Source organism: Anarhichas minor, unplaced genomic scaffold (assembly GCF_050575085.1).
Source record: "Anarhichas minor isolate MPS153535 unplaced genomic scaffold, ASM5057508v1 ptg000007l, whole genome shotgun sequence".
Taxonomy (NCBI): Eukaryota; Metazoa; Chordata; class Actinopteri; order Perciformes; family Anarhichadidae; genus Anarhichas; species Anarhichas minor.
This window is the reverse complement of record NW_027466453.1, coordinates 2,569,711-2,591,912: the sequence shown is the minus strand read 5'-3', so window position 1 is coordinate 2,591,912 and position 22,202 is coordinate 2,569,711. Positions and strand designations below refer to the sequence as shown.

Sequence of the window (22,202 nt, the reverse complement as noted above, 5' to 3'; positions counted from 1 at the left end):
GTGATTGCTAGCTGCGTTAGCGGCTCCTCTGCTCTGATTGGCTGATTTTCTTCAGGCCCAGTGGAATCTTGCAAATGCCATTCGGAGAACTAAAAGGAGGCAGAGGAACCTATATTTTATCACAGATCATCTGTCTCATGAAGTGTGTTGGTTTCTCTTGTCTAAAGTCGGGATGAAATGCAGTGAGAATTCACCTCACATGGGTTTCATCAAAAATAATTCTCAGTCGTGACACTATAATTGATGCTTTAAAGCTTTAATGCAAAGATGAAGAAATCAGAGTGCATGTTAACTGTAATAAAGGGACAATGGGGACAGAGTACAACTCGGGGGAGAAGCGATAAAAGAGTAAAGCAGGTCTTCAGCTTCTTGGAAGTTTACATCTCAGTCGGAGGCTTCCTCGCCATTCTTGATGTAGTCTTTGATGTAGCTCACAAACTTGGACACTTGGGTGTAGACGCCAGGGTGGTCTCGGAGACCACAATCGCCGTAACTCATGATGCCCACCTGCACGTAGTCACTGCCTGCAAGACACACCAGCGGGCCGCCATAGTCCCCCTTTGGAAGCACAAAGAATAACACACATTGTGTAAGTGGTTCCACTTTGCATTGTTCTTTCCTTATTTGAACTTGTTGAGTTGACGCACAGCAGATACATGTGGTTGTTTTGGAGGAAATGGTCAGTAGTTGGGACATGAGACATTTTAATCATTTTCAGTGGTGGAAGAACTACTGGGATAGGAGAGTAACTAAACCCCAGAGTTTTTGCTGAAGCGCTCATACCCTGGAAATCCAAAATATGCCTCAAGAATGTGAAAAAACTTTGGCTTGGAGGGGAGCCGGGGTGTGAAATTATGCCAACAGCACATTACACGTACAGCACATACATATTATGTATGCATTATTAGATTGTGATTACTGATTCATCAATGCATAAGTATCACTTTACTGTTGCTGGTTGTGGTGGAGCTTCTTTTAAACTAATAGTGCCGTTTTCAACCTTTAGGGCTCAAACCCCCTTCACATAGTTGAATATTTCAACTGACTTTAATTAATAGTAGAACTCACTTTGCAGGTGTCCTTTCCATCCACGCCCCCTGCACACAGCATGTCAGCAGTCAGCTCAGGTCTCTTGGCCTTACAATCACTGTGAGGGATAATGGAAATCTTCAGCTGCTGAAGGGTTTCTGGACTCGGCAGTGGAGCTGCATAGATACACACACACACACACAGTGAGAATAAGTGTGGAGCAGGAGGCGATGGTTTATGATCGATTAGCGACCGAAGTAAGGCCGGCATGTACGGCTGGATGTATTCCTGTTGAAGGAATTGAATGAACCAAGATCATCCTGTTGGTTAACTGAGCCTTGAGAGAAGAGAGCATACCATTTTGTGTTACGACACGTAAAAAAAAAAAAACAATAAAAAAAAATCATATACTGGCTCTATTTATATATATCATATATTAAGCTATTTCGCCATAAAGGCCCTGCACACCCGCACACTATTTTCATACATTTGATTATTAGGGTTTTTATTAGGATGGTCGTGTTAACTACTAAAATTGTGGCAAAACTTATAGGAGAGTGAGGGAAATAACTATAATATTAATAATAATAATACAAATACTTTATTTAAATAGTTATTATGAAGCTCAGTCTGTGCCTCTCAAGCTCAATAACGCGTCGTGTTTTTTTTATCGAACTTGCATTCACATTTTTTTATAGAACTTATAATAGTACAATTATTTAAGGAATTAGTATGACCGATATTTTTTACAACATTTTGTACACCCTGCAGCACTCCAAGGTACCCCTCGGCTAAGTAGTACTCCCATTTTGAGAAACTGGTACACCAGAATTTAAAACAACTTTTTAGAGGAAGAACCCTATCGGACACACATTATTATTCAAAGCAGAATCTATATTTATGTCTTGTAGGGGATGAGAAGAAGATGATTTATTTGGACCAAAACAAACAAAAAAAAGGTCAAAACTATCTGAGGACTTCAGGAAGTAGTCACGACCATCAAACCGCAACTTGCTGCTCTTAGGCATAATGCTTTGTGCCGTTGTGTTTATGAGCAGTTGTTGATTACCGGAGATGTCTCCTTGAAAGAACATTTAAATTAAAAAAATATTATTTTTTTCAACTCATGAGCTCAGTATTTCTAAATCCTGTTTAGAAGCCCATTTGTGTCACACTGATCTGCAGGGTTACACACACGAAGCCATCCATGAATCTACAATTCATTGGTGTGTTAGTATTCATTGGTCCTCATACAGTGTGTCCACCTTATATGCTGCTTCATGTGCAGAACTCACTATCTCTCTTAATCTCCCCCCAGCCGGTGATCCAACACTGGGACGATGAAGAGAAGGGGGCGTCAGTGCGGGGCAGACTCACTGCCTTGACCTTGTTTGTCATTGTCACCGGGTGCTTCAGCTTTACCAAAGCGAGGTCGTTCACATAGCCACCGCTGCTCAGGGCCGAGTAGTTGGGGTGGTTCATAAAAAACTCCACGCCCATGAAACCGTCGTACGCCTTTTGCAGTCTGCGTGAGCCCACCCAAATCATTGATCTCTCCCGGTCAGGCTTCGGATTTCTGTCAACACAAACACACACATTTATGGATCCCCCCCCCTCTTATTACCGGTAAAAACACAGTATTCTAACATGCGGGTCGGTTCGGGGACATATAAACATTGCCTGCTTTTGCCTCATATTATTAACAGACTAGAGTGATGAGGTGTTGCGCTGCAATTCATTTCAGATCAAGGGTGGAACTTTTTTTGTTTATTTTCAGAATCTACATATTCCCTACAAGATATCAACATGGTTACAAGTCCTTTTATTATATTTTTTATTATATTTTACATAATATTCTAACGTTCAAAGATTTATTTATTGATTCGACAATTATAGATTGTCATGAATTGTATTAAAATGTCCAAATTGATTGTAGTGGTCTTGATACACCGAGGTGCCTGTAACGTGCTCACTACTACAGAAGATGTTGAAGGATGCAGCATGAGTGTATTATGAGCGTAGCAACTCATAATGTAATAAATGCTCATAATCTTGATCATAATCAGCACATCATTTACAAAACACACGAGCACATAACGTAATATCAGTTTTGCGTGTAATACAATAAGTTAATACATTAAGAGAAAATTATTACATCATAAACTAAGCAAAAACATTTTTTTGAATAATGTAATAAATTCAGCTCATAGTGTAATTATATATATATATACATATATGTATATTTATATATGTATATTTATATATATAATATATATATAAATATACATATATATTATATATATAATATATATATATATATATATATATAATATATATATATATAAGTTCCTTCCTCCTGAAACCATAGAAACCCTTCTAGTTTTTCCATGACAAGTGGAAAAAAAGGTTTTAAACCTAGAATGCTAATATTCTAACATAAAGACTGACATTAACTGAGTTTGACTTTCCAGTATCGTTGGGTATTATTGTATTCTGGTTGTTTGGGTCGAGTTCTGGGTCGCAACATTCTGTTGTAGTACAGGTCAGTGGCCTCGCCTTCTGTGTGAAGCAGCTTTTTTGGGTTAAGATGGATGAGGGCATGGATTGTGTACATGCTACATGGAGAAACTATTGGGTAGCACTTTCTATGACGCCCGTGTCTATAATGCTTTATAAACATACTTGTAATGTGTTATAATCTACTTATAGCACTGTTATAAGCGCTCATAGATATTCATAATGCTTAATAACTATAATCATGACGCACTATAAAGCAACTTACATTGACTTATACGGTCAAGTAGTTTAATGTATTATCGTGTATTATAGTTCCCATTGTTATAATACATTATAATGCATTATAATATGATTATATAATACTCTAAGTGGTCATTGTTGTCTTTAAGTAAAGTCAAGTACGCAATGTTTTGTGTTGTTCTTGAATAGATTTAATGTTATTTTTCCACTTTACTAAAAGCAAACAGTGACCCTTATAATAATAGTAACTTATAATAACATATATATAATACTGCAACTATGGGAATTATAAACCAACATGATCCTTGCAAAACAAATTGTGTTTCTGGTTATAAAATCTTGTCGAACACGTTACAAAATAAACATTGGCTTAAGAGTAAATATGCCTTTGGAAACCTGTATTTAATACAATGTTAGAAGGGTTACCATACTACAAAAAAAGAAAAAATGAAATGCCTTTTTTTAAATTGCAAAGTAAGACGCTATGCCTGAACAATTTCTTTGCTTAGTTTAAAGTGTCAAAATGTTTTCATTAGAACACAAAGCTGTTATTACCTTATGCGCTCATGGTTTTCTTACATTATGTGCTGATAATTACATTATGAGCTTTTATTACATTTCAATAATTACATATGCACAGTTATTTCATTACAACCGACACACACACTTACATGTCCAAGCAGCTTGCAGCAGTCAGCACCCACTTAGGGGCGACGATGGTGCCGCCGCAGCGCCACGTCTTGACACCATTAGATATGTTCAGGTGGGCCATCCACGGCCAGTCGTTCTCCTGAGCATCCTGCCCCCCGATGATGGAGCTCCTCACCTCGGCCCCAAGGAAACCTAAAAAAAAACAATAATGAAACCACGAAACCATGTAAATCACGTAACGTGAGAGTTAACGTAAAGAACATGTGAGACACGGTCCAGTCAATTGGTTTCACACTATTCCACTGATCTACAGATATTTCACCAAGATATGCTGCAATGCCCCAGCCAAGACAGATGTGTATTTGAAAAATTCAAATATTATCTCTGGTTAAATTGAGTTTTGGGAAATAGGCTTATTTGCTTTCTTGCTTAGACTTAGATGAGAAGATTGATATGTCACTCTCATATATGTACAGTAAATATAAATCTACAGTCAGCACCCAGTTAGCGTAGCTTAGCATGATGACTTAAAACATAAAACAGCCTGGTTCGGTTAGAGGGTAACATCATCCACCATCCCACTAATTATTATTATTATTATTTAATCCCTCCAAAAAAGCGGAAGAGTAAAAGTGACCTCTTGTAGTTTTACGGGGGTTATGTAACAGACTTCTTCTTGGCACTGAGAAGTAATGTGTTTCCTCCGTGAGATTGCCAGGCAACCTTGTTTTTACAATGTGTTGCTTTTTACGGATCCGTCAATATGGATTACACAAACGAGATCTAACGCATAATTAATAGGCAGGTTAAAACTATTAGCTTATGATACTGTCATATGTTTAAGCCAATGTTTTCAGAAACAAAGACGGGAAGTTAAGCCTTCGACTGTTAATTCCCGAGAGGACAAACCACGGTGTGTTTAAGGACATCTGCATTTTCAAATGTGAATTTGCAATAAAACTCCAAACGACAGATGCTCTCTGTGAGTTCATGTTTTAAATGGACAGAGCCAGGCTAACGCACACTTTCTATGCCTCGTCTTACTCCCCAACCTCCACTAATTGAGTGCAGATAAATCACCACAGAATGATATTCTCATGTTAATCTTTCTCACCTCCAGTGTTGTGGATCAGTACCAGCACAGCAAGAAGTGCACCGAAGGCCATGGCTGCCGATGGAGTGAAGCGGTGTCTCTGCAGGCTGCAGCTTTATCAAATTCTTATCAGCACTATCAGCCAACCTTTTCATCTCGGACCACATGTGGAAAAGTACTTTTACTCAAGTACTGTGAAGTAAGATACCGATAGTTTGCTTGAGTATTTCCACTAAAGGCTCTGTATTTTTGCCTCACCTCATTTCAGAGAGATATATTACTTTTAACTTAAAATGCATCTCAGAGATTTATAAGTTGATAAGGTTGAGTAAGCAGTGAACAGTTTGGATGCTTTTGATGCATTAATGCTTAGTTTAATGCAAAGTATATTAATGTGAAGTATGACGTATGAACATAGCCGAGTACTGTATGTATTGCCCATCTGTCCTGACCCTAATGATGATACAAGAATATCATTATCATTGTATTCATATTCATATTTTGTCTACCTGCTGCTCAGACTATTTTTCTTAATTCAGTCCTTTAGGTTGTTGCGTAACACTTTTTTTGAACCTCCCAATTGAACATTTATGAGCAGCGTACAAACACTCAATGTGCTAGAATGTAGTTGAAATATATAAATATAAATATGGGGACATTTGAAAGTTCTGATTTATTTTGTTAAATACATTTGTACTGTTAATTAAAAATATATATATCAACAATTACAACTCCTCGTACAAAGCATGTGAAGCTTAGTTATTGATGCATCTTAATCTGCTGCTGACCCTGAATTATCTCACCTGCTCTTCTGATTACCCCCCCCCCCCCCAGGCTCCTTGGATTGTGCAACAACTTTGCGTATGTGGTCATGCTGAGCGCCGCCCACGACATCCTCCAAAAACAAGAGTCCCAAAACGGCACGTTACCTGTAAGAAGGCACATTTGTATTTATATTTTGTCTCTTGCAGCAACCCTTGTATGGCTTGAAGCTATAATATAAGAAAAGACTTAACGCGAGAAGAAAGTTATTCACTTTTTTACCTTTTTTTTCTTTCCCTATATGTATATATAGACTTCAGCCACATCGGCCGTGGAATTCCAAGGTGGAAACAGTAGCAACAGTAGCCGCTATGACTGCAATCCTGTCTCCACTGCGGTAAATGGATACTCACTACACAACAGGGAATAACCTTCACCAGTCTGTATGTTGACAGGGAATTATTAGCTTCTCACAAAAGAGATGTTTGCTGTATTTTGGCAACATTTCGTCAGCCGTCCTTTAGCAGTGGAGGGACTGTCCTTTAGCTAAACCCTGGAACTACTTTCTCTCACTTTAAAGCAACGCTATTTAGTCGTGTTGTTCAGGTCCATTTTAGTGCAAAGTATTTTAATTCTACACATTGTGTTATAATATGCTGCTGGTTGAAACCCGGATCTTGCACTTGAATGGTGATGTATAAATTAAAATGTTTATACTGTATTTTGCCACCATAACAGTCCCTCTGCAGCACTCTTACCTAACCATAACCATAACAATATTAGCATGCTAGCAATTAGCATAAACAAATTGAAAGGGTAACGGTTATCATGAGCGGTCATTTTAAAACAGTTAAGTCCGGCCAAATGTCAAAATAATGTAGACCAAGCCGGGCGGTTCATGTGGGGCTGTGTATGTTCTGTAACTGTAGCATTACAGCATGGTGGAATTGACAAGCTAGCCAGCAGCTACATGAGTGAAGGTGTCACTGGATTGTAATGCTACCTCGGTTGAGGAAAATGAGCCGAAGACAACGGCAACGAGTTCTAGCCAATCACAGAAGCATTAGACGTGACTGGGCGTGTCTCAAGCCCTCCCCCAGCACCGCCATTGTTGATGGTTAGTTCACGTTCTTTGAATTTCCAGGGTAGAGGTGCTTTAGCCAAAACTCTGGGGATTAGTTCCTCTTTAAATCCGCTCTTTTCTGAAGCGAGCAAAAACTAAGATGAGTAAACGGGTACTGAAACTAATATGACAAACTAGAAATGAAAGTACCAGAATGGAAAGTCTATTCAGCTGCCAGTACGGCAGAATGCCACGGTGTTATGAGGCTAAATGACACGGTGAGGCGTGAACACAGAAAGTAAGGGATTGTACTATAACATAAATGTTATTTTCCCCTCAGCATTTCTTAATTTGTGTTTGACATATGAACACTGATGCTTTCAAAGAGGACCTTTGGTCTGAGTGACGGCTCCGATGCTTCTCTCCTCAGGCTGTGCTGTTAGCTGACATCCTCCCAACGCTCGCCATCAAGTTGTCTGCTCCCTTTGTGATCCACAAACTGCCTTATGGGTAAGGAAATAGGTCTCACTGGTTCATGAGAAAATCAAGAACATTCCATATTTGACACATCCAACAGTCGTCCCATCATTTAGTGTTACACAGAAACATTTAGTTTTAATGTGGTGGTCACTTTTAGTGTCTCGTCTTACTTTTTGTTACAGTCAATTTTTAAATAGTAGCCAAATGAAGGCCCATTTGGAATATAGTGGAGAAAAATGCTCCCCTGGTCGATGTAAATTCTTCTTCCATGTTTACCTGTTGTCTTTACCTGTTGGGGCATTTACACATTTTGGGGGCACTCTTAATTAAGAAATAGTGCATAACAATTGTGTTTTTAATGTGAAATGAGCCAGGATCAAAGTGCATACAGTAATCACCACCTTGTGCCAAAACTGAGCAAAAACAAGCACACTATTATCTTATTCTATGCAATCATCCACACGTGTGACAGAAACTGTTTAGGCTTTTATTTAGCTCTTAATCGCCATGATTGGTCAGTAGAATAAAAACATTATGTTCTAAATCAGGGACACTTCAACAACAGCACTGAGCACCGTACGGTCAAAGTTTCAAAGTTTCAAAGACATTGTTTCCTGTTTTTTGATTACTTTAAAATAAGTAATATAGAAGTAAATAGAAATAGAACAAGATTAGAGATGGAGTTCGGCATGAAACTTCCCCAGTTGTTTACTTACATTAAGACAAATCATTTTTTGTATGACAAACTTTCTGAAAATGTATGATGAAATATGCAATATGTGCTAATTTGCATCCATCTCCAGAAGATAAATGTGAACATTGGATGAAGCCAGGTTCTTGTTTCATGTAGTAGGCAAATTAGAGTGAAAGGATTTTACCGAGGGGATTTTGGATATCTCTTAGTATCGCTCCATAAATTAGAATACTGTCAGCAGTAATAAAAAAACAACAACACATCTTTAGGAATAGAATATTGTATAAATAAGGTTATGAATGATAAATGAACAAACCCCTCTGTAAAAACCTTCTGCATATAGAGAGGAATGAAAGTGTAAAGTTTGGTTTATGTAAGAGCTGCTGAAGAGATTTATTGGTCAGTCTGAGAAATAACTCATTTAGAGAAAATGTCCTTTAAAGAGATGTTTAGTAAAATGACCGACATGTTGAAGACACTACAGGTGAGTAGGCTAAAAAACATAACTAATAGATATCACCATGAAACTTCCCCAGTTCATTACTTACGTTAAGACAATTAGTTATTGTATTACAAGTCTTTTGAAATGTCATGTTTAAATATTCAAATGGATCATTATCTAATGCTAACTTCTGGTGAATTTAAGAGAAATCTACAGACGCAAACAGACAAAGTAGTAAAATAAAGACCTAAATATGTATTTTGGATGTTTTCTTTCCACTCGTCTGAAAGAAGACGTGATATGGAAACCAAATAGACCAGAATCTCAAAATCGACCAGTGCATGAAAAACTAATTCTCCTTTTTAAAACCTGAAACACGTCCTTAGTACTTGTACCTCAGGTGTTTGTGTGTCTTCCCTGGTGGTCTTTCATCTCTTTCTTTATATACACTTGTATACAGGGCCGTCTCTAAGTCATTGGAGAGTGAATAGAGCTATAATAAGACCTTCCAAATAAAAGCACGGCCCTGTTATGTTTGTGTACTACATGAGTATTGTACTGTGTTGTGAATATACTTCTTTAATTCTTGTTTCTCCAGTTTCAGAGTGTTGTTCTGCGCCATCATGGCAGCAACCAGTTTCCTCCTCGTGTCCTTCTCCTCAGCCGTGTGGATGAGCATTCTAGGTAAACGCTTCTTCTTTTTTTTCTCAGAGCTCTTATTATATTTATCTCTTCTTGGTGGTGGAACTGTGAAGCATTCTGATGACGGATTAGATGCATCTTAATATCTGCTCACTTTCATTTCCTGTCCTCTTATCTGAACGGTTGCAGCTGCAGTTTATTCCGCAGAATTATGATTATGATACCATGTTAGTCTTATCGTGACCTGCTGCTAGAAGTTTTTCATCCCCATGCTAGGACTGATCAGTGAGCTGATGTTTGAGGTCATGTTTATGTATTTACATACTCTTAGTCTGTAGCAAACAAATCTAAAACTGGTAAATTACTGGTATAAATAACCTTTCAGGCACCGCTAATGTGTGTATACGTATATATATATATATATATATATATATATATATAGTTTGCGAGACTCGTGATCTGCTTGAATCACAAACACGCATTTGATATATGAAAAGGAGCGAAGCTCCCTCGAGTTTATGCTGGACTCCTGTCGAGGACCACAATGCAAAGTAGCAACACGGACCAACCGCTGCTGTGATTTCTCGTCCACGCGGAATCTCTGTTTTTGTTTAAAAAATGGAACTGCCTTTGTGGAAAAAGGAGTACAGGAGGCCCCCAAGGGCCCCTATTTACAACCCCTGTTGCTCCGACTCTCTGTGCACCATGTGCGCAAATATGACGATGATTGTGGAAGTGTCCGAAATCTCAATTTGCGATCGAGCAAACAATTCCACTCACTACATACAGGTAGAAATAAATGAATGATTTGTAAACCGCTGAGTCAGCTGAGCAAATGTTAAGTGTGTGAGCGTTACCACCTTCCACGGACCGTTTTGTTTTTGTGGAATTAGTGGAACTAATATTATGAAGGTCCCTGTCAGCCATGAAAGTGAGCCACAGGTTGAAACACTAGAGTCTAAATGTGCTTCTTCTTCTCTTGTCGGACGAAGCGATGAGCCTTCTGTGATCACTCACCAGCGTCTGTCCTTCCCGCTCTGCCGCTGTGTTTCCTAGGTGTGATCTTCGCCAGTATCGGCGCTGGACTGGGAGAACTGTCCTTCCTCTCTCTCACCGTCTACTTCAGCAGGTAAGCACTTGATCCATCCTCGGGCTCACACAACCTTCTCCCAGCAACAGAAGTACCTCAAGTGCAAGGTTTATTAGTCTGTTGATGGAAACTGGCTCGAACAGTAGGACTTTATACAGGACTGCATTCTATTATGACGATAATAATTCAAAAAACTTTAATAACTGAGAACATGTTAGAGACAGGCAGTATGCTTTTAAACACGTTATTTCATTTACAGCAAATGTAAATGACTTAAATTCCTATACTTTTTACTTGCCATGGGTGTTTGAATTTGTAATATTCCTAACCTTTGAACCCTTTTCTTTCTGTTTTAAAAGGTTTTTTTTCTAGAGATCTTAAAGGAAAATCTGACGTTCTTGATTTCAGAATTGTGTGAATGAATTTGGGTTATTTTTGACACTTGAGTGTGAAATCCCTGATGTCAGAGGAACCTTGAAGGAAGAGGCTTTTGAAACGGTCTCTCCACTGAAACAGCCTACCTTTTGTAACGTATCGGCCTTATTAAATACACTTCCTAACTATCCACAACCCCCCCCCCCCTGTCGCTTCAGGGACATGCTGGGATGTTGGGGCTCAGGCACCGGCGGCGCCGGAGTGGCCGGAGCCTTCCTCTACTCGATCCTCAGTCAAGCCGGCCTGTCGCCCCAGGTCACGCTTCTCCTCATGCTGGTGGTGCCGGTCGCTATGTTGCTTAGGTGAGTGTGCGGAGGTGCAAAGATAAGAGAGCTGATGAGCATCTACGATGTGAGACCAAATATGGTCCCATTTCATCTTAGTTTACGTTCTGACTTGCGTGTGTACAGACACAGTATAGACGGACAGACTCTTGTGCTCATGCATGGCACACATTTCACTCTATGGACAGCCGGAGCTGCACAGTTACAATAGCTGCTGCACTTCTTCACGTTTTGGTTTATGCTTTTGAATCACAGTGGATGTAATTAGGATTTTTTTTAAATTAACAGTAAATATGAAAGAAATCCAAAGAGAGAGACTACTCTTTATAAACTTTGTTATTGTTTACTATTTTACTTTGTAGACGATCATTTTGGCCAATCAATTCAACCCTGCTTTCAGTCCTAGCTTTCTTAAACCCGGCTGTTATTTTTGTATTTATGTTATTTTGTGCTTATCCCAACACCACCACCACCAGCTATTTCCTCCTGCTGGTTCTCCCGGCTTCATTGCCTCAGTGGAGGGTCAGGGAGACGGAGTACACGGCTGTGGGCTCAGAGGACAGACGGGCGCTGATGGATGAGTCGGAGGAAGAGGAGCAGGAGAAGTCAACACCAGGTACATCGAGGCCAACGATAGAAACACAGTGCGATCAATAGTCATTTGACATAAAGAAAACACAGTGAACGAATCCAGGAAGAATAAAAAAGAGTTCAGAAGCACATCGACATATGTTGTTGTGTTGCGTTAGCTGCAGTTGAGCAACACGTTGGAAGGCCTAGTCGCAGCGCATTGCTGCAATCAGATAGCAATGAAGACATGTGCTCTTCAAACTTTAAATGAGTCATTCTATAAGACACGTGGACTTTTTTTAATCATCAGTGAAAACGTGGTAAGATGTGAGGTCTGATACGTCAAAGGCCCCAATAGTTTTATCTGGGTTTGTTTGGACACGCACAGGAATCTGTGTGGAGAAACAGATGTTATCCGCTCTGTGCAGCGGTGAAAACTGAACTCCAAAACCGATATTTACACTTTGAACTCAGTGTGTAATTAATACAGATAGCTCTGATACTGCTAGGTCAGCAGTTTCCATTCTATTTGTTCAGCGTGGCTACTTAGTCTGACGGCAAGCACGTTCTTTGGACTATTCCTCTAAACCTTTAAACACAGTTAAAGTTATGCCAATAAACATTTCTAAAAGAGTGTGAACATATTATTTATCTGAATATTAAAAACATTAATAACAATGTGTCTTCTATTCAAACAGCTCAGCGTGTCTGCTCTTCATGCCACAATGTCACAGCGCTGCGTTCCGTTCAACAATGTTTTATCTTTAATATGTTTCAATCCAAATCAGTCCATAACCTGTACCCAAAAGATCAAAGCTTTATTCATAACGTTGACATTCATATTGTTATTATTATTATTAATAACTTACAGAAACTCTCTCTCTCTCTCAAACACACACAATGCGAGTGACACAGCTCTCAGTTCAAAATGTCAACATTTATTACAAAACGATGGATGTATTCATTTCCAAAATTCACATTGTTTTGATCTCACAGGAATACTCTGCTTCAATCCATATTTGTTGCATTAAGTCTTTGTAAAACTCTTTCAGCAGCAAGGCACACGCCTGTGTTAGCGGGGCGGTCTACAGCAATCTAACAGCACCATGAATTACATTTAGCACATTTAGCACATGACACCACGTGTGTGGTGTCATAACATCAAATCTGACGACATACATTGGAAGTTTTATTTGAAAAGAAAAAAAACTCAATCAAAGCTCATATTCACGGACTACTTTATTGCCTTTAGACAAGCCCTGTAAAAAGTCAAGTTTTTAATGCATTACAAAGACACAAAGACTGAATATCCTGTAAACTATTTGATTCGGCTGCAAAATATTTACTCAAAAGAAGATTTTTAACACCACCTGTTTCTAAAGCATCTAAAAACTAATTGTCTTTCTTTGTAGAATCCTTAGACATGTAGATAGTGTTTTTATCAGTGAACTATTTGTGACAGTCACGTGATCGCGCGCCAAGTCACAAAAAGTTCAGAGGTGCACGACCAAGCGCAGAGACCACTTGCGGACCGGACCTCACACACACATGTGCGCCTCGCACCGGCTTCCAGTGTAAATGAAGCTGAAGTCGGTTCAAATCGCCTCAATATCGTTACAGGAAAAAACAACCGTCGATCATCCCTTCACTCCTCAATATATGATCTGACCTATGACACAGAGAACCTGTGGTGATGCGAGTGTATTGTAAGTACAGCTTACCTGTTCTCCTCCCCTTCAATACAGCAGAGGACAGGACCGCCGGACCGCTCGCCTTCACAGAGAAACTTCATGTCATCAAAGTAAGTTTAAAAAGTATTCTCTATTCGTCTAAGTATTTACCTGGTTGTACTTTTACTTCACTTGATTCCTGTGAGCAGGGCCTGCTGAGGTTCGTGTTCCCCCTGGGACTGGTCTACTTCGCTGAGTACTTCATCAACCAGGGCCTGGTGAGTCCTCCGGTGCCCCCCCCCCTCGGCCTCCCATTCATCTCACTGCATGTTGTTAGAAATACAGACGATTTTGTGATAATATTGAGCTCACAACAATGTCGACGTTTCCTCTCCCAGATGGAGCTCCTGTATTTCCCCAAATTCTTCCTGTCCCATGCAGAGCAGTACCGCTGGTCAGTTCTCCTCACTGAGCGATGTGGAGCGCTGCATTCAGGAGACGGGAGTGCAGGGAGTCATGAGTGCAGGTCTACAACGTCTCATTGCACACTGTTTTAGTTCAGGGGTGTTAATGGATGATACCTAATGTACATTCGTGCTCAGGATATGCACTATTTTGAAACTTATGTATTGTTATTTTCTTTAGAGGGGAACCTCCACAACCCGGCGCTGTTTGAAGGAAGCAGCCCCCCCGTGTGGGAGATGGCGGAGGAATATCTGGAGGTAGTGAAGCAGCACCCCCCCTGCACTCTATCCTATGTACGAGCACACCTCTTCAAGCTGTGGCACCACACGTATGTATCTCTCTCTGTATGTATGTATGTGTGTGTGTGTGTGTGTATGTGCATATGCCTGTACCTGTACCGTAACACCTTGAATAGAAAACTATGTTCTCCATGCTATTAGTCCAAGATAGATAACATAGTACTCATCCTTATATTATACTAATAACACATTTCATTTAAACAGCACACGCAGTGTTTCAAATACACAAAACAAAATCTCAAGGTGCTTCGCATACAATACGAACCTTGCAATTAAAGTGGTTGAAATAGGATAAATAAGTGTATATACCAAATATTTCAAGACCCGAGTTTAAAGCCGATTCCACAAGCATTCTCCCATGCTTGTCAGCTTTGTCCGTGGCACAACGAGGAGGTTTGAAACATGATTTACCCATTAAAGTCAGAATCCTTAGGTTTCAGCCCTGGTTGATTTGGCAACAACCCTCCCTCCCTCCCTTGCGGTTACTGTGGCAACAGCAAGTGCGCTCCAGTACTACAGCAAACACTCCTTGAGCAGCTACAGCAGAAGAGCAACCAGTTCATCTGTTCACAGTGAAACATACACCGTGTCCCTGTGGCTGCCTCACCAGTTGAGTGCTTTGAACGGGAATTATCAGCAGTAGGAAATGTCCGGTTAGCATCAGGCGGAAACCTCCGGTTCTGCATTGGTGAAGCCGATGCAGAAGTGTCTTAAAACTTGTATTCTCTCTACTGACCAGCAGGGGGCGACTCCTCTGTTTGCAAAAAGAAGTCTGGTTGTATAGAAGTCTATGAGAAAATTACTCTACTTCTCACTTGATTTATTCCCTCAGTAAACATGAGTTTATGGTCTTAATCTCTAGTTTTAAGTCTTCTTCAATACAGCATGATGTTCATTTAGTAAATTATGATCCATTTAGAGTCACATAGACCATAAAGAGGAGTATGCTTTAGGGCGGGCTTGCTGTGATTGACAGGTCGTTGCAGGGGCGGACTGGGGGAAAAAAGTGGCCCGGGAGTTTACTGTCAGACCGGCCCACTCAATACACGGCGCGTTGCCCACTCAATGCATCGCACGTATCGACCAGTCAGTGGCCTACTTGGATGATTACAAAGAAATTATATCATATATGTTGTTTTTTTTTTACAACATTTGGATCCACCAATTTGCCTGGATGGACACATTGAATAAAAGAATACTCGCTATTGTAACACTCCAAGGTAGGTATAGTTTGCTAGATGAATATGCTTAACTCTGTGCTAGTATCAGATGGTTATACGCAGTGGAGCTGGTGGAAAATGTTCTAGGTAGGGCTGTGCCACATCCAATCAATTTCAGCAAACATCCCAGTATGATTTAATGCAAAACAATTAAGGTATCAAACACGTATTACTACTTTGCAGTTAAATATTTAACTTTTATTCCAACATGAAAAAAAGCAGTAAATAACGCAGATGATTGGCTAAATTGTATGTCACTCATTTATATCTTTAATCAGCATTAAAGCATCATTGGCTAAACTGCTTCATAGACCCGCCTCTTTGGGTGTGTGTGTGTGTGTGTGTGTGTGTGTGTGTGTGTGTGTGTGTGTGTGTGTGTGTGTGTGTGTGTGTGTGTGTGTGTGTGTGTGTGTGTGTGTGTGTGTGTGTGTGTGTGTGTGTGTGTGTGTGTGTGTGTGTGTGTGTGTGTGCTGCCGGCTCACAGATGGAAACCATGAGTGTGAATACAGATCGCGAGGAGTAGTATAAATCTCAGTCAGCGATTATTGACTTTAAGTATTAGAGTAAATTTAACGTGTTCTATGAAGCATAGAATATAGTCGGGGTCGGCGATCTCAGAGCGAGGGCCGGTTAGTAATGGAGGTGGGCAGGTATTAGACCACCCCATTTGGACCGGCCCAAAACCCCGTCGGCCTACCGGGGATTCCCCCGGTATCCCCTATGGCCAGCCCGCCCCTGGGTCGTTGCCGCTATCAGAGATGTATACGGCGTCTCTGTCACTCCTCATTCCAAATATAATCACTTCCGCTCATCGGCTGCAAAAAAGCTAAGATGGCAACGGCAAAATCACCGAACTCAAGGCTTCATAACATCAGTCCACAAACCAATGGGTGACATCACGATGACTACGTCCACATCTTATATAGAGTCTATGGTTAGCATGAGAGGCGTGGAAATATCTTTTGTCCTAAGACTTGAACTATTCTGCATCCATCAGGAGTTTGGTTTCATTTCAGCTCTGTGTGAGTCTTGACTGCATTTCGCTGACATTTACTGTTGCGCTTGTTTCTCTCTCCTCTGATCTCTGCGTTTCACTTACTGTGCTGTGCGGAGAGAGGAATGCTGCAGAGAGGCGGCGTTCCGCTAACTGGTCGAGCTCGCTACCAATATTAGCCGCTCTGTTTTGACAATGAAATACAACCGTGGTGCTGTTGTGTTGGGAGTTTCATGTGTGTGTGTATATATACATATATATGTTATGTATCTTAATATCGCTTAAGCTTGTGTTAACCTTATTTAAGGCATCTAAAGGAGGCAACCTTTGCAATTGCAATAATGCGGACTCATTTTCCCGTTTTATGGACTCATTCCTGCAGCACTCTTTAACTACTATGGGTGTTCACAGACTTTTGGCCATGTAGTGGCCATGTAGTGCAGTGTTGTTCAACCTTTTCGTTGAACGGCACATTTTTTACATTAAAAAGATCCCGCGGCACACCAACAACCAAAAACGTCACAAAGTGACACCTTTTAGCATAATACTGCATATGCCATAGTGTCAAACTCAATCCCAGGGAGGGACTACGTTGAGGGCCAAATAGAGTCACCATTTAATAAACAGGATAGAAGGGATATTGCACAAAGTGCAAAAATAATACATGTTTAGGTAGGCTACATTATTTTATGCATACGTACCAGGGCGGATATATGCTGACAATTTAATGACTCTAAAGTATTTAAAGTCTCTCAATGTGTTGATCCTTACGAGGCTTTTCATCTGGGTTATTTTGTCCAGGGCCCAGTTCAGAGTCTGCATTTTTCCTTTTCAAATATTTCTCCATCGCTGTTCGTCTCGTCACTGCAACCTCTCCCGCGCGTCATTTCATTCTACTGTCCTACATGAACACGGTCATTACTGCGCTACCTACTGCCTACTACCTACTATTTATTCCTTAGCTAGACACTATATTGCAGCTCAGACGCTCAACAATGGCAAAGTATTTGCAACAACTAAATAATACATTTTTGGACTCATTAAGTGAAATTGGACATTTTCCCACGGCACACCTGACGATCTCTCGCGGCACAGCGGTTGAAAATCACTGATGTAGTGTATGGACTGTATTTTGGGAACACATCTAACATTTCTGATGAATTTGAATTGAGAGATTTGTGTTACCTTGTGTGTGTGCAGGCTACAGATCCACCAGGACCTGAGAGAGGAGCTGGCCAAGGTGAAGACCATCGAGGGTTTGGCCGGTGTCAGCAAACAGCTGAGGCTGCGCTGCCAGGTAACTGACACAGCAGTTAAAAAACGATCCACTGAGGAAGCGGAGACGGTGAATTCTGTAGTTCCGTAGCTAAATTCTCAGCAACAGCGGAGGGAGGAAGAGGAGGAAGAGGTAGACTTTGAGCTGCTCCGAATAATCCCTATTGCATATGGCTTTTTTTTTTACAAAACCCAGATATTGGTCTGTACTCTGTGGTGGACGGACAGCAGTACCACAATAACGCAATGCTCGAACAATAAGAGGAGTCCTACTGTATTGTCTGCCTCATCTGACATAAATAACGCCTCTTGTAACATCAAAAGAAACTTTTATAACACATTTATAAAATACATTAAGGTTAAAGGTCCAGTGTGTAGGATTTAGGTGAATCTAATAGCTGGGATTGAATATAATACTCATAATTACTGCCCACACTGCTTCAGCTGATTTTGACATTTTCTCCTCTGCCTCTTTCCTGCCAATGCGGTTTTTAGACACCAGTGTGTGATTCTGAATTCTTCAAATCTCCTCTGTAGTCTTTCAAGTAGGAAACAATCCTGTATCTGTGGCCGTCGCAGGACTGTAAGAAGCCCGTCCAATCATTTCATTCGGCCCAAATGTAACGATCCGACGGGCTACCTGTCTCTTTGTGCATATTCTCTCCGCACTCATTGCTCGTCACCAAAGTATTCCGCAAGCTGCTATCTTGACAGCTGTCAGTGCTAACAATAGCCATGTTCGTTATTCGTTCATTATGTTCGTTATTACATCATGATGATACATTTTGGGGAGTGGCCTCGGGGGGAGGCCTAAAGGCCCCAGCTGTCAGTGTGGCTGGCTTTTCGCTAGAATTAGCCATTTTCAATTATAGTGCTGCTAGCTGCTCTCATTGGCAATGGAGTTGGCAACAATGGGCTCGGTTTTACAATTGTATCATTTTTAATTCATTCGTGTACTTGAAACTAGGAATCGTTGGGCCCTTCATATATACATAGGGAGCGGGTCCTCTTCAGAGTGCGCCATCTTGCTCCGCCATGTTTCTACAGCAGCCCGTAGTACCACGAGTTCGGGCACAAGGCTAAACTTTTAGAGAGACGGAGAGAAAATGTTACTAATCGTTTTTTGCTCACTGTACCCGTGAGCTAGCTAGCTGCGGTTAGCGGAAGGCTAATCTGTTAGCAACATTTTTCTGAAAACGCTTGACATTGTTAGACTCTTCCTTTAGCCACTTTTTCTAAAGAATATTCCGCTGTTGAATCCGTCTTTCACCATCTGAAGAGACGAGCATGCACCTGAAACGGCCAATAGGAACTAAATGAGCATCAACGATCTAGCTTATCAGAGTGACATAGAGCCTTTTAATGAGTGTTACTGGGACAACCAGGCATGGATGTATTGCTGATGGACAAAATATACATAGTTCCAGGGTGATGGAGAATTGTTGTAGCTGTACCGTATGTGTGTCTGTGCAGGAGGAGATCGCCAGAGGAAAGGACGCGGAGGAGAAGAAGGGCGGCCTGCCGTTCCCCCACTGGATCTGCCAGCCGTATGTCAGACCAGCGTGAGTCACCATCTTTTGTTGTTTTTGATTTTTGCTCTATATGATCTTTTCACTTTCATACAGTGAGCAGTGAGCTGCAGTCTCACTGCTGGCAGAAAAAAATAAAAAAGTGAAGAAGAATCGTGAGCACCGGTCAAAAGTTCTCTAATCTTACTGGCTGTTCTATACAGGCCAAAGGAGCCAGTCACCAACGGCAACAGCCAGGGCCCAGAGGTGAAGAAGGCGGTGTGTCAGAAGAGGGCGCTGGAGGACTCGGACGCGACGGCCGACACGCTCTCCAAAAACAAGCAGAAGAAGAGATCCCGAAACCCCCACAAGAACTTCTGTCCCGAGCACAAGCGTGAGTCCGAACCGTCGCGTTCCCCTCAGACTGCCCAGTTCCTCTTTGAAACGAGTAGAATGCTTAAAAACAGTGTCCCTCTTCTCTCCCCCCACAGCCAAGTACATCAAGTGTGAGCAGTGTGGGAACCCAAAGGTCAGTGTGTGTTCGCATCGAAGACGTTGTGATCTCTGCTTGACATTCTGTGCGTGTTGCCTTCGGCTTTGTTCAGCTTAACCGAAGAATCAGGAGGACATTTCCAGAGCGTTGGTTTGATCTCCAGCAGCTAATGCGGTTTATTTTGGTCCGCAGGGAAACAAATGTGTCTTCAACCTGTGTCGAGGCTGCTGTAAGAAGAAGGCCTTCAGGGAGGTGGCCGACTGCCCAAGTCAGTACATGCACAGTGAACACTGTCACTGTGAACATTTTTTTAATTTAATTTTAAATCTAAATCAACTTCCCAGTACGAACACTTGAAAAGCCCCCATTTAAATCATTAGGTCCTTAAAGTTGTTAAATGCAGTAATAGCCAAATCCAAAGAGTTATTTTCCTTCCTCCGTTAATATGAATGACAACGGATGATTTCAACTGAATTTTATACTCTGAAGTCAACGTTCATAGGAATGAACAGGGCCCCTCCTCCAACGCTGTCTTCAGTTTTCTTTCTGTATTCATCGAGCTGACATGTCACCCATCTTTATTTACAGTCTGTGGTCCAGACCAGTGCAAAAACTAAAGATGTATTTAGCTTTGTTCAATAGAAATAATCCAACCTTCGTTTGACAGGCCACGGGTTGAGGTTCAAAACCAGGGCAGAGAAACAGAAAGCTGAGGAGGACGGGAGGAAGGAGGACGGGAGAAAGGAGGACGAGAGGAAGGAGGGCTGTGCGACAGAGATGGAGAGAAGCAGCAGCTCTCCTCAGCCCCCCTCAGATCCAAGTACAGAGCTGCAGGTGCAGTCCGAGACACAGCTCCCACTATGAGCGGGACTAAGGCCGTCTCTACATGCACAAACAACACTCCTGTTAATACAGCACTCGGCTGTCACATGTCAAAGAGTCCCACCTGGGTGAGCCTAAGCCGTTTTCAGGTCATTTCTCTGACCACAAGTTAATTTGAAACATTTTGAACAGCTGCTAAGCAACCTCGGCATGGAAGAGACTCTGATGGACACTGATCAGCAGACCAAAACCATAAAGTAACAAAAACTTTTTTTTATGTGATGTGGATTCGTTTGGGATTTATTTCTCCTTTTTTCCTGATGGGACAGTTTGGAAGACTTTCTCAACTCATTCTGGCATCTTTTATTTTTAAGACAAAGATTTTACGAAGCGTTCCAACATCATTTAGCCAAATTTGTTACTGAGGTGAAGTAAAGTTTGTCTGCAGTGCATTGACGTGTCTGTGCCTTTTTAGATGAGAAGTACCGCTGCCTATCCAGAGATGAACTTGAAAAAGTGGAGAGATCAAGGTGGTGACTACACGGTCTATTTAAAGGTGCTACCTGGGTAATCGTGCATGCACTGGGGTTTTTTCTCCCCTGTATATCAAAAATGATTTCTGTAAGTGTTTAGCCTAGCTTAGCACAAATACTAGAAGCTAGCCTAGCTCTATCAAAAGAGATGTGTTGACTAGCTTACTTGCTAACAAGATATTTTCTTTGCTTTAATGGAGGATAGCTGTTCTATTGTGATTCTAGTCTTTGTGCTAAGCTAGCCTCTCATCTCACTTAAAGCACCCTGAAAACTAGAAGTGTTTCTCTGACTATTTCGTTTTGAATATTTAATGTCACAAAGTTGGTGAGAAAATCATCTTTAGGTATTATTAACTAAACTCTGAAATTCAGCTGATCTGCTTCATCAGGACAAGCGTGGGTGTGATTTAACGTTGATAATCCTGATTGGTGCACAGATGACGACCCGCCTTCGTTAAACCAGCGAAAGAGGCGCAGACGAAAACAGAAAAAACAGGAAGGAACTGTTTTCAGAGCCTTTAAAACTGCAGTTGCTAACCTTTATTAAAATCACTTTTTTTCATATTTGCTCAAACTGTCACTATATCCTGACAGTATTACAGGAGACAATCTGTGAAAAAAATATACATGTTCCACTGATTTCTATATTTTAGTGCTCCTAATGGATTCCACCAGGCCGTAAGGAAAACAACCAATCGGAGGCGAGGAGTCTTTAGGGTAGCTGTCAATCACAGCTCGTGCAGCTCTTAGACACCAATCAAACTGTTAGAACTTGGCAGCGCTGATCAAACATGAATTTGAGTTTACATGCAAGGCTAGGATTTGTGAATGCTAGCGGTTAGCACTAGCTAAGTGCATGCGTGCAATTAGCATAGGCGATTCACAGGTTAATTGAAAAGGTAATAAATACTCCTCACAAATACCAAAGATA

At 41.0% G+C, this 22,202-nt stretch overlaps 2 protein-coding genes across 4 annotated transcripts; one reads left to right on the top strand and one right to left on the bottom strand.

Moving 5' to 3' along the window:
- Positions 1 to 240: 240 nt before the first annotated feature.
- On the bottom strand, positions 241 to 6,282 carry LOC142939352 (tryptase-2-like). Its single transcript, XM_076082626.1, has 5 exons — positions 5,552 to 6,282; positions 4,458 to 4,629; positions 2,325 to 2,605; positions 1,069 to 1,205; positions 241 to 558 (listed from the first exon to the last, which is right to left on the bottom strand). The coding sequence occupies exons 1-5, from the start codon at positions 5,601 to 5,603 to the stop codon at positions 385 to 387; spliced, it is 816 nt and encodes a 271-aa protein (XP_075938741.1). The 5' UTR covers positions 5,604 to 6,282; the 3' UTR covers positions 241 to 384.
- A 22-nt stretch (positions 6,283 to 6,304) lies between these two features.
- LOC142939307 (tRNA-dihydrouridine(16/17) synthase [NAD(P)(+)]-like) lies at positions 6,305 to 21,190 on the top strand. Of its 3 annotated transcripts, none has more exons than XR_012949953.1 (12): positions 6,305 to 6,461; positions 6,606 to 6,689; positions 7,786 to 7,865; positions 9,570 to 9,655; positions 10,670 to 10,742; positions 11,297 to 11,440; positions 11,899 to 12,038; positions 13,738 to 13,793; positions 13,872 to 13,940; positions 14,061 to 14,188; positions 14,308 to 14,455; positions 17,841 to 17,937. XR_012949953.1 is itself a non-coding variant. In XM_076082589.1 (10 exons), the coding sequence occupies exons 3-10, from the start codon at positions 14,098 to 14,100 to the stop codon at positions 20,778 to 20,780; spliced, it is 906 nt and encodes a 301-aa protein (XP_075938704.1). In that variant the 5' UTR covers positions 13,738 to 13,793; positions 13,872 to 13,940; positions 14,061 to 14,097; the 3' UTR covers positions 20,781 to 21,190. The 3 variants fall into 3 exon arrangements, 1 of the variants encoding a protein (XP_075938704.1); XR_012949954.1 differs by lacking the exon at positions 6,305 to 6,461 and adding an exon at positions 7,222 to 7,409 and having other exon boundaries at positions 6,607 to 6,689; XM_076082589.1 differs by lacking the exons at positions 6,305 to 6,461; positions 6,606 to 6,689; positions 7,786 to 7,865; ... (2 more) ...; positions 11,297 to 11,440; positions 11,899 to 12,038 and adding exons at positions 19,389 to 19,477; positions 19,648 to 19,817; positions 19,915 to 19,952; positions 20,109 to 20,184; positions 20,584 to 21,190.
- The last annotated feature ends 1,012 nt before the right edge of the window (positions 21,191 to 22,202 follow it).

Coding starts and splice junctions, on each gene's coding strand:
- LOC142939352 (XM_076082626.1), bottom strand. CDS start 5,603: ATGGCCTTCGGTGCACTTCTTGCTGTGCTGGTACTGATCCACAACACT. Junction 1,206..2,324: donor GGGGGAGATTAAGAGAGATA/GTGAGTTCTGCA, acceptor GTATCTATGCAG/CTCCACTGCCGAGTCCAGAA. Junction 559..1,068: donor ATGGAAAGGACACCTGCAAA/GTGAGTTCTACT, acceptor GTGCTTCCAAAG/GGGGACTATGGCGGCCCGCT.
- LOC142939307 (XM_076082589.1), top strand. CDS start 14,098: ATGCAGAGCAGTACCGCTGGTCAGTTCTCCTCACTGAGCGATGTGGAG. Junction 14,189..14,307: donor GCAGGGAGTCATGAGTGCAG/GTCTACAACGTC, acceptor TATTTTCTTTAG/AGGGGAACCTCCACAACCCG. Junction 17,938..19,388: donor AGCTGAGGCTGCGCTGCCAG/GTAACTGACACA, acceptor GTGTCTGTGCAG/GAGGAGATCGCCAGAGGAAA.